The sequence below is a fragment of the Eutrigla gurnardus genome (genome assembly GCF_963514095.1).
Source record: "Eutrigla gurnardus genome assembly, chromosome: 9".
Taxonomy (NCBI): domain Eukaryota; kingdom Metazoa; phylum Chordata; class Actinopteri; order Perciformes; family Triglidae; genus Eutrigla; species Eutrigla gurnardus.
In genome coordinates, this window is record NC_139923.1 from 10,090,605 (window position 1) to 10,102,724 (window position 12,120).

At 43.8% G+C, this 12,120-nt stretch overlaps 1 protein-coding gene across 5 annotated transcripts in view; it reads right to left on the reverse strand.

Moving 5' to 3' along the window:
• Positions 1-12,120, reverse strand: part of megf11 (multiple EGF-like-domains 11) — a 69,866-nt gene that overhangs the window by 12,974 nt on the left and 44,772 nt on the right. For all 5 annotated transcript variants that reach the window (XM_084017736.1, XM_084017735.1, XM_084017737.1 and 2 more), the window contains exons 7-14: positions 11,270-11,516; positions 10,999-11,119; positions 9,624-9,760; positions 7,716-7,928; positions 7,059-7,233; positions 2,422-2,542; positions 1,623-1,786; positions 1,435-1,537 (exon numbers count right to left, since the gene is read on the reverse strand). In XM_084017736.1, coding sequence (XP_083873862.1) covers positions 1,435-1,537; positions 1,623-1,786; positions 2,422-2,542; positions 7,059-7,233; positions 7,716-7,928; positions 9,624-9,760; positions 10,999-11,119; positions 11,270-11,516 — 1,281 coding nt within the window. The remainder of the gene's footprint in view (positions 1-1,434; positions 1,538-1,622; positions 1,787-2,421; positions 2,543-7,058; positions 7,234-7,715; positions 7,929-9,623; positions 9,761-10,998; positions 11,120-11,269; positions 11,517-12,120) is intronic.

Consider the following 12,120-nt stretch of genomic DNA (forward strand, 5'->3'; position numbering starts at 1 on the left):
GTCTCTCTCTCGGTGCATGCAAACACACACTCATTACCTGCTCTCATGACATGGAATCCCGTCAGAAATAAAAGGTGTAGTCCTATTAAACATGGACTCGCATGGAGCCCCCTGCACCAAGTGTCCAGTCAGTATTCTTCTACATCTCCGTACAGGCTGATGTCAGGCTTACGACAGTTCAGCAACAACTACGCGGTCACAGATGACTTGGAGGACACACTCCTAGAGTCGAGCGTCTAATGCGAAACCCACAATAAAACAAACAGCTAGTTGACAGCAAAGTAGGATGCTGCACCAACTCTGAAGCTAGCAGGCTCAGTGCTATGACAGTTTTTTTTTTCTTCAGAAAACGATAGCTCCAATGTTTGTGTAAGTAGCTATTTTATTCTATCCCCGGCTCAGTCCTGTGACGAACCCCACATCTTCCTCTCTGTAGGTGCTCCTTCCTTCTGAGAGCACATTGTCAAGCCTCTACGATTCAAGTGTGTATGTATGTGTGTTTGTCCGGCCCAATAGGCCGCACGCTGCCCCCAGCCCTGCACCCCGGTGACTCAATTAAGGCTGACAGATGGTCCCGACTTGTGCAGGATTCAGAGCATGAGAGGCCCGTTTTGCTGGCTCCGTTCTTGCAGATAATAAAACCCACATTGTTTCCCAGAATAAATGCCCTAAGCTCGGGAGGCTGAACGGAGGGGGCTGCTGAGAGCTCACAGGCTTGACCTTTCCTGCTGAATCTATTCCCTCCCTGGCTGCACCTCTCCACCCAGGCTCAGAGACCAGGACCTCCGTGAGCCGCCTGTATTTGACATTCAGATGCGACGCTTCATTTTTGGAGCATAATGATCCTCACCCTTGCTGTGACATTCACACTTTCTGAACACCACCTTTTTTCCCCGTAAACAATTGTTTGAAATGACAAGAAACAAAGAGCGGAGTTCAAATGGAGAGACAACCAAGGAAGAGTGAATCCTCCATAAGGAAGATTTCACAACAACCTGGAACTTTAACTTAAAAAAAAAAAAATGAAGCCAAAATAAAAACATCAGAGGCCTGGGACAAAGATGTGATTTTATCTGGTGAATCACTTCAGACGTGTTTAACCAGGAATGGATGCAACATAAACGTGATTGCATACCAGCATCCAGTATGTTAGCCGAGATAATTAATTCAGAGCTCAATCAACATTTCTCATTCACATACCCCGCCGGCACAGTGGCAAAACAAATTAATTAATTGAATTAACAAAACACTGCTTAGCCATTCTAGTAACACAAACCACGAGTGCCCCAACATATTTTCCTGTTGTCTGACCAGCAGTCCCTTGCCTATGATTTGATGAGGAGGAAAAATTCATACTTTTTAGATCTCAGAGGTTATTTTTGTTCCTACTGCCAGCCTGCTCAGGTTAGTTGTTTTCTCAACAGTAATACTGACCTGTCCAGCCGGGGTAGCAGCGGCAGTAGCCACTCACTGGATCACAGCCATCAGCATGGCTGCAGTCACAGCGCTCACGACACTCCAACCCGTAGGTACCATCCTGACAACGAGAGATACTCCATCATCTTTAAAACTCCAGACACAACGAGACACTCCAAGTCGAAGACAGGCAGGAGTAGACTTACAGGGCAGGACTCGCCGCAGTGCTCTCCCCTCCACCCAGGTGAGCATGCACAGGTGCTATCTATGGGGTCACATGCAGCTCCATTGCTGCATAAGCACGTCTGATTACAGCCCAGACCCCACATACCACTGGAACAGAGGATGGAGCAGTCCACGCCCTGCCAGCCTGGGGTGAAAGAGAGCACATCGACCCGGTCACATGTATGGAAACAAAGTATTGTGGATGAAGCCACATTGTGTTTCAGTTACAATTCTACACAAATAAAAGACCATAATAATAATAATAATATATTATGTGGTTCGCAACCAACTAAAGAGAAATCGGAGGATTGATTTCTATCATTCAAGGCATGAGACAGAAAAAAAGAATACTGTGACACTAAAATGTATTTGTTCTATTTTACGAACAAAGACAGACAGTCAGGATCCTACTGTCTACTGATGTTGTCCCTGTAATGCCCCAGCAGGTCTTAGTTTTCTCTTATCCAATGAAATGGCTCAACACGAACTAGACGGCACCAAATGTCCCCTCAACAACGGATTCATTAAAAAGAAAACTGAACATAGCAAGCAGAGAATAAATGAAGGGCAGGGGTCATCTGGCAGTTGTGTGAAATACAATATGTATACAAAAACAACCTACTTTATGTTTTTCGTCTCGAGCACAGAATGCAAGAGAAATCAGATGACAAGTCTGCGTGTGTGCATCCATGATGTCAAGATCAATGTATGCATATGCATCAAAAGCATGAAGCTCAGTGGTTGCTCTGAACCTTTTACCACAAGTGAATCATACTGTACCTTCCCTGCAGATGCAGGAGCCATCGGCTGGAGAGCAGGATGCGTGATTACGGCAGGAGCAGGTCGACATGCAGCTGGGTCCATATAGACCAGGAGGACACGCTGTAGCACAGTCCTCACCCTGAGGCAGAGATAATGCAAAGTCATGAGGCAAGGAATCGGCATGGCAATAAATGCTGACTCTGGCAGAGCAAAATTAGACATTACAGTCTCACTGTATGCTGACAGAAAGACAGGGAAGGTTCACCGCACCACTCCATACCTTAAAGAAATGTATATTTAGACCAGTCACACTGGATCTGTATTTAGAATGAGGAGGAAAAAAACTGTAAAACTGAATGGATTTATGACTGAAGTTCAAGAGGAAGAACCCGCCCCGAAGCTATCGCCTCCCAGCTTCCAATTATGCCCTCTATATATTCTGACAGCTACGACTCCCAACCACGCTTTGCTCTTTGCAACCATACTCTACCCCGTCTCTTCACTCCTCTCATCATTTAATCTCATGGGCACTTTCAACGCTGGAGAGTCTGGACTCCAATGCAAGAGAATCCAGACTCTTCCCAAACCTGACCAAATCCTCCCTCCTGTCCGACTCTCTTTAGTTCATTCACACAGCCATTTCTGTCCTAAATAAACATGGGATGTGGTTCTCTTCTGGTGAAATGCCTGTTGGAGGATGCCTCTATAAAACTGTACACTGCAGCAGGGATTTTGTAGACACAAGTGAGTGGGAACATCAAGAGGGATTTAATTCCAGAGAGAAGTGATGCAGGGTTCAGGACCAGAATGAAATCCCTACATCCACACAACTGGATGGACACAACTGACTCAGAGGAGTATTTTGAGAACCTCTCTGTGCCGAAGCTGCTGGCATTGCTGTGTGTATCGGAGGAGGCGCATCGTTGTCTGTGCCTCAGGCCAACAGTGGGAGTAAGCAGGACTGCGAGTGACAATACGATTAGACCAAACTGGCAAAAACAAATAAACTCCACGGTGAACTGGGTGGACAGGGGAGCAGCAGGATCCCAGAGACTCTCAATCTACACCCAATAAGCACACGGATGGGAGAGATCAGCAGCCATGTTGGTGCAGCCGGTAGGTCCCCTTACCATTGCATTACAGTGCACTATCTGGCAAAGGACATAGAGTAGTCCTTCCCTGTCCTCTGCAGCCTGCTGCCATTAGAATTTCTCTGCTTTGAAGGCTGAGCACAGCCCACCTCCACTGGTCTTGTCCCTCCCTAAGCTGGAGATCACAGCCACTCTATGGATCCCCACACCCTCCCTCGCACAACCCGCCTTGAGTGACAGGTGACACAATGATTTAGAGTTCCAATTAGTGGCCCAGAGGAGTCCTGAGTGGCTCTTGCTTCGCTCACCAGAGCACTGGGGGATTGCTGGCTGCTCACTGCTCTCATTATCATTTTGAACTCAGTTTAAACAGGAGGCACGAGAAGATGTGCCAGTGGACGCCGGGGGCAGAACACACTTCTTAAAACATCTCCCCCTCCCCGCACGCCACATAAAAGCGCCAGTCTGCGGATGAAATTTTTATCAATCCGTTGCAATAACCTTTGTTCTGCTGAAAATGACAGCTTCAAGACTGCTAACAATAGCAGTTCAGTTACAGTTGTTAAGTGCGGGAGAGAAGTTCGACCCTCCAGTGGGCGCCGGAAGGGTAGGATGGGGTTCAGCCCGTCTTCAGAGCACAGGCAATTTACTGGTGACTGGACTCATGGATAAAACGTCATGCCGCCACAAATGACCACATGGATTTTGCTGCATCCTTGGCTGCGTCCGATTCCACTTGGTTTCATCCTCGCGGTTCAGACACCTGTGGTTGGTCCCGCTCTCTCTCTCTCTCTCAAGAGAGAGGAAAGGCAGCTCTCTCATTAGTCGACTGCCTCATATTCTTTCTGAGCCGCGAAGGATGGAAGTCTGTATGTGGAGAATCATTATTAATACACGGGCTGTCAGTCCACCGCACAAGAGCAGCAGGACCTTACATAACTACACAGCCAATGAAGGGTGCAACCAGACCTGAGCTGAGCTGCTGAGAGGCAGCCAGGTCGTCCTTGGCCAAGTCACTAAATTCATACCTATTAGTATCTTAATGTAATTGGAGAGCACTTTTTCGAGAAAGCCTCTCACTGACACAACATTGATCAGCCCGGTACCCATTGAGACTGGATGCAAATGGCACCACTAATTACCAATCAGTCTCACTCCTTAACAGTCCATCTAACTGCTGGATGAGTGACTGCAGTTTAAAATTCATGCTGCAAGACAGAAAATGAACCTCTGAACCTTGTGATGAGGCTAGGAAGCCCTAAGAGATAAGAAAATGATTTGTTTTCCACCACCTACAAAGGCAGACTGGAATCCATTCCTAATGCATTCATATTTCAGACACAACAGCATAAACAGACTGGAGAGAAATGGCAGACATACAGTAGCGTAGAAAGTGTTATTGTGGGTACATGCTGCAGATTGCAAGGGACAATGCCTGAATAGGTAACATGTAATCACTTTGTCCCAGTCAAAAAGAGCATGTCCAATTACTAGAGCTAAATCAAGCGTGCAGGAGCTCAGTCTGCTCCAACACTTTGCTTGGTTTGCCCCCTGATGGGACTCGAGAACAATGATGCAGCAGGGAAGCTTAGTCCTATCAGCTGCCCCCCGAGGAAGTGACTTCACCAGCAATCATAGCCGCAACACCATCATCAATCACATTTCCAAAACCCTACAGTGTGATAATGATCGTGTGCCGATCAGCTATTTTTACGCTTACTCACACTGAGCAACTTTTTTCTTGTGTGGTTCTTTGTGGAGAAAATTTGACAGATCAAGATTAATCATTAGTGCTTAGGATTAATCAACTACTTGATTAGTGGACAAAATCGCATCGAGTGTTAGACGATTAGAAGGATTGCTTTGGTCGAGGACAGTCCTAGAATGGACATTCCCATTCAAATCAAAGTAGCAGGACGGGCAGAGTGGAGGCCATTTTTAAGCATACCGTTGCCATAGCGACCATTGTAGCAGGCTAACCACCGTATAAAACCAAACAGAGGTATGGCAAATCAAGGTCACGCTGAGGTGAGGTTTAGCGTTGACAATTAAAACCAGTATGAAGCACAGAAAGCCGAGTAAACGAGTAACATTTCACAACTTCATACAAACACGTTTGTCACCGCACTTTGTTGCATTAATGTTAGGTTTGATGCAAAGTTTAACACATGATAACAGAAAAGGTCTAACGATCCCTCCTCCTCACTCTCCACAACACACACACACACACACACACACACACACACACACACACACACACACACACACACACACACACACACACATCCCATCTGACTGCCTCCTTTTCTAGCTCCTGCCCTCTAGGTCTGTTTAATGGATCTGGCAGCCCTTCCCAGCAGCTACCAAATAGAACAGGTGGAGCAAATTAAGACACAGTCTGCGGCCCGGCTCGGTAGCTCAATTCACCACAGTGGCCCGCTGTAAGACACAGGCAATTTCCGCTAAAATGTAATGTTGGCAGAAATGTACCCTCTCGGTCTCTGTTGCTCCGTAACTTCAGATTGCAAGACAAGAAATACAACGGGGAAAACTGATTGAAGTTATCCAACTAATTTGACAGTTGTAATAAGCAGCAATATGCCTCCACAAGCACTGCTCAAACAGAAACCTATGTAGGTCAAATATTACATTTCCTCCGAATAGGTCTAGGAATATAGATCTTAGGTTGCTCTCCACTTATCTCTCTGGTGTCACAAATCAGGTCTTATCAACCGTGTTTGTAAAATACACATGGCTGATTATCAATATCTGCAAAGAGCAGGACCAGAGAATGAATCATCTAGCGGTGGGGTAGAGCACATCCATATTAAAGCAATAATAAAATGTCTCACCTTGCTTCTGCCTGCGTACTAAAAGCTTCTAAAGTAATACCGGGACCACTTCCAGAACACTATGAACGATGCAAACATTTTACTACAGTCACAAATAACATGAAATATAAATCAAAGCAATAACCTACACAGATAAAGAGCAATATTACAGACGCAATACTTATACGCTCCTTTTATCATTATTATTTAATGAAACTACACATTTTCACAAGTATATGATTATACGGAGCAAGGTTACAATGACAGTTAACTATGGCCGTTTTAACAACAATTAAAAGTTTTCATTACATCAGTGATTTAATTAAAATGGAGAGCAAAGGGGAAACATGTTAAATCATTTTAAACACAAAGTCAAATGAATACCTCATATTAAGTCATAATTTAACAGCTAATGTTCAAGGGTTCAAATAGGTTGTGTGTGTTGATTTGTCCTCTTCTTTTGGTTCAATGTGTTTAATATATTATTTGAATACAATCTTTCTTTTTTGTCCTTTCCTAACTCGTCTTCCTTCAGTGAATATTGGCTATGGGTACGTTTGTGTCAAATAATAGCATGTTGGAGATTTAGATTTCATGAGACCATGAGGCCAAGTAAAGGTACAATTAAAATACAGTAAATGATAAAACATGTAGATTATAAAATAACAATTAAACATCGCCATGATAGCAGCCCCTGACTGAAGTACAAAGTGTGTGGATATATGACACTCACCATGAACCCAGGGGCACAGATACAAGTGCCTGCGACAGGATGGCAGTCGGCTCCATTGGTGCAGCTACAAGGCAGCATGCATCCCTCCCCATAGTATCCAGGAGGGCAGGTTTCATTACAGTAGAGCCCTGTCCATCCCGCAGAGCAGGTGCATTCACCAGAAAGCGGGTGGCAGCTATGCAACATAAAGAGAATGAAGGATGGGATAACAACAGGAAGAATGAGCCAAAGTTTCGGCTCAGAGAGTATCAACACTTCATTTGCGAGCAGGGTCAAAGTGTGAAATCTGCGCCAGCAGCAATTCATCCATCCGTGTGCCTACGTGCTCGTTTCGGATAGATGAGGCGTCCCCTTTCTCCTTCTTTCTGTAATGACTTCTATGGTTGGTGCCCAACTCCAGACGGAATCAGAGCATTAACATTGCATTAAGTATGAATGGGGCTGAGAAATTATGAATGAAGCAAAGGTCGCGATTAAAAGCTAACTGGATGACATGGCTAAGAGGTGTCCAGACTTCAGAATGAGGGCTGGCTCGGAGCAAAGATGAGGCAAAATTGAGCTGGAGAAGCCTTTATTCATAAGGAGCTGCAGGGGGCTTCGCTTCAGGGCTCGGTCACAGTTAAGATGTGTGTGGCGTTGCACTGATGTCTCACTCACCTCACGGTGTTGGTGGTGTTACAGGGACAGTACTTGTCACAGATGAGGCCGTAGAGGCCCGGAGGACAGAATCTCTCTTGGCAATTAGGGCCCTTAAACCCCGTTTCACACAGACAGGCTCCGTTGATATGGTGACACTTTGCTCCATTCTGACACTCGCACCTCTGGTTACACTGCAGACCATACGTGCCCACAGGACAGTCATCCTGGCACCTGGATAAGAAAGAGCACTTAACAGGAGTGGAGTGGTAACATGCAGTTCACATGTTCAAAAGGTTAAACGCACTGGTCATATGACACATTGAAAATATTACAAGTTGTCAATTTAACAAGACAGAAAATCAATCAAGAGGTATTTGTGATCATGACATTTATTGTTTATGTGAAGTTTGGCTATTTTTCTCTTTATATTTTAATTGTGGAAAAACTGTGACTGGCATTTTTCATTAGTTTTTAAACAGAGAATAAGCAATTGTTGACACAATTTACATGATGAATGACAAATGATAATTATGTTTAATATCAGTGATGGTGTTTATACCCCTTTCATTATAACACCACTGTGGCTAAATCTACTATTTCCATATTATCACACCTGAAATGTCTAAATTGAAAATACTAAATATCCATTTCAGATAAATTGTGCCAGCTGAAATTCTTAGTTGGCGTTTCAGAGTTATTGTTCCAATTTCTACAAAAATATAATAACTTCTTAGGATGAGCGTTTTCATGAAGATGGATTGGTACATTTCAATGCTTGTGTGAGTGTCTGAAAATAGTGGCCATTTGGTTTAGAATAAATCCTTTCAGCTACTGCTATAATATAGTTAAATTATGACATCATTAAGCATAGTGTTTAATTTCATAATATAAATGATGAATGAGTAATTGCATTCTGCAGTCGGCGGAGGTCAGGATGGTTCTGCAGGACAAGACTGTGATCATCATATACCAGAGTTGACCACTTCCTCCATGTGAAGAACTGAAGTAGATCAGAAAAAGGATTTTATCTCCACTTAAATATATTAATGAACTATACAATATTGGTGGAGTGTCAATCTCAAGAGTCTAACAAAGCTATTACAAATAGCTCAATTACATGACAAAATGGGCAAGTTATGTTTCATGTTTAAATTACCCTGGCTTTAGTTTTATCGAGGGACTATAGTATTATTAAACTAGACAGGTGAGGGTGGGGGCTAACACGATCCCAGATTATTCCTGGCAGGTTAATTCACCTGCCACTGACAAAATGAATGAGGGCAATTTTGCAAAATAATAAAGGAAAGGAAGGGTCTTGTCGAGGAAGTGTTTCCGTCCGAGAGACAATTGCTTTCGCTGAACTAATAAACCCAGACTGCTCTGGGCTGCTCTGGCAGGCATGGGGAGCAAAAAAGATCTGTGGATTTCAATGAGACCTTAATATAAGCCCATTACTTATAATTAATGAGCAGAATCCAAACAGCATGTAGCCCATGGTGAGATCAATGTGCAGGCTGGGAGTGGAGGGGGATGAAGGCTGAAGACATGAAACCTTGCTGGCCAGAATGAAGTATAAGATTAATTAAACATAAACACCCATATTAAAAGCTTCCAATCCACCTTCAAATGGACTAATGGGCATTTATAAATGCTCATTTCTCTTGAGCGTGAGATGATTCTTGCATTTCCTTTCTCTTTCTAGAGAGCAGCCAGGTTTGTGCCTCATTTGGATGTCAACAAAGAGAATAGGTCGATGAGTGACTGTTTAATGTGTAAAACTGTCAGCATGAATCCTTTGCATTAAAGACTAAAAAAATCATGCCATTGTCTGACCTATTTTCAAAGTAGGAGTACAGAAGTTTAGTTTCAAAGGCTTTTGTGCATTATAATGTAGCGTTGTGTCTGCCAGAGGTGTCGGCTGTGTACCTGCGTCCGCTGAAGCCGGCGGCGCACTGGCACTGCCCCGTGACGTGTTCACACAGTCCGCCGTTACGACAGGAACAGTCCTTGCTGCAGTTGATGCCGTACTTGCCAAGAGGGCATGGTTGGGCACAAACTGAACCCTTTGAAAAATAGCAAAGAACCATATGAGACGCATCCCTCACTACTTAGTTAGGACTGAAACACTTGTTTTACTGATACTTAGACAATTTGAACATGCTGCTTATTTTTTCCTATGTGTTTCTGACATGTGCCTTATATCCTCCTGTGGATACAATAAAGTATTATATGTAAGAAATAGCCTAAACTGAACTCAAAACAATCCAGTTCTTCTTTTGAGACCGTTTTCACACATTATCTTCAGAAACTTTCAATGAAAGCAGAGTAAGGTGACCTCCATATCATGGAAGAAATGACATGCACACCAACAAGTGGAAATGGAATCGGACTAGTTAACCATTTATCATTGCTGTATTGGCAAGTCATTTATTCTAAAGTAGGGTTGGGCAATAGATGCATAATATGCAGCAATATAAATCTGTCAACCATTATCTGTGACCCTCATTCTATCATTTCTGTATATTTCCCTTTAAAATCTCTGGTTGCTCGATTGTGGGCTGTGTTGTACATCAATGAGCAGGAAGGCAAAACTGGATTAAAGATAAAAAAAAGTATGAAGAAATATGATGAAGTACCTCAATTTGCCAGGTATTACATTGACTCGCTTAGCAAAAAAACAACAATAACAACAGCAATAACAATAAACAAATCACATCCGGTAATTTCCGATGAAATCCAAAAGCACACTCCGTACATAAGGAATGCTGAAAGGCAGTGCTTTAGAGAGCATACTATCCTCTCTGAAAAAAAGATGTCGTTTTTGCTTTATTGCCTTTATATAATAGTTTGACAGTAGAGATAGTCGACGTGTGGGGCGGGAGCAGGCAAGATGTCACGCAACAAAGGTCCCCAGCTGGAATCCAACCACGAGCTTCGCCTTTAAATCCACGGCCACTGGGACGTCCCTAAAGTAACACTTTGTATGGTTGACTGTGAGTAGCCACGTTGACTTGACGTTACTTTTTGAACTAACTGGGGTTTGACAAAGCATGCACAAGCTCCTCACCAGGCACTCCCATTCTTCGTCTCTCACAGGGAGTAGGGAACCCCATGTTCTCATTTATAATTGAACACAGCATATTGATCCTACGGCCCATGTTCTCTAGCTGCTGTAAAGACTACTATTACAGATCTAAACGTATTTGTTTTGGTGTTTTTTCCTCAGAACACCAACGACATCCAATCCTTTTCATATCTGGGGTCTTTCTTCCTGATTGCCACCTCTGCTGGAGTGACCTACCGTCCATCCGGTGGGGCAGGAACAGTCTCCAGTGATGTGGTGGCATGTGCCTCCATTCTGACAGGGGCAGCGCTGCTCACACTGAGGCCCGTGACTACCGGAGGGGCATCGCTCCCCGCAGCTGTCGACACACAGTCAGTAGCCTCAGACAAATAACTCGTATCAGCCGAGACAAACAACAAATGGCACATGAACATATTTTATACACCAAACACCGAAGAGAAAACCAAAGAGAAAGTTGCAAAGGAATAAATATGTTGCGGGTACTCACAAAGCCCCCGAGTATCCCGGTGCACAGATGCACTCTCCTGTCTCGTGGTTGCAGGTGGCAGCGTTGAGACACTGGCAGGGTAGCTGGCATGCCTTGCCATAGTAACCGTGCTCACAGGGCTCCTCACATCGCCATCCCTGGAACCCATCAGTGCAGACACAGGCACCTGTGATGGGGTTACACTTAGCCCCATTCTGGCACTGACACCGATTACTGCAGTGAGGTCCCCAGAAGTCACTCTCACAGCCTACAGGCACAGAGAGAAGTGGCATCAGACAGAGCAGAGGAACAAAACTACAGAGGAGTGTGCACCAGCATTTATCCGTGAAAACATCTGCATATATTACATGTAATAGTTCATCAACGACAATGTGAAAATTATCCCACAGTGCTCCACCAGATTCATATTGTTTTCCTTCATTTATTGACTATAATCCACTTTGAAGTGTTTAATGTAAATGTGTGTTATTGTTCATTTTTTTGCTTTTGAAATTCTCATTATTTTCGTGTCAACAAATGCCACAAATATCAAAACCTATAATGAATTGACAGCGTTAATATTGTATGTGCAGCCAAAGCCTGAAGGCTGCTATTGACCTGAATTAGAGAAAACACTATTAAAGCAATGAGTCCCACTGTTTCACAGGGTAACATATCTGGTTGTTCTTCATTACCAAGAACATGGGCACTGTAGTTCATTTGGAGTCACATTCACCATGCATCATGCTGCTGCAGCTAAATACTCACTAACGGACCAACAAAAATACAAAATTATCCTCTGAGTGATTGATAAAAGCTACAGTGACCAACTGCTCAAGCTGCGTAAAATAATTTAGAATTTGAATAAATGA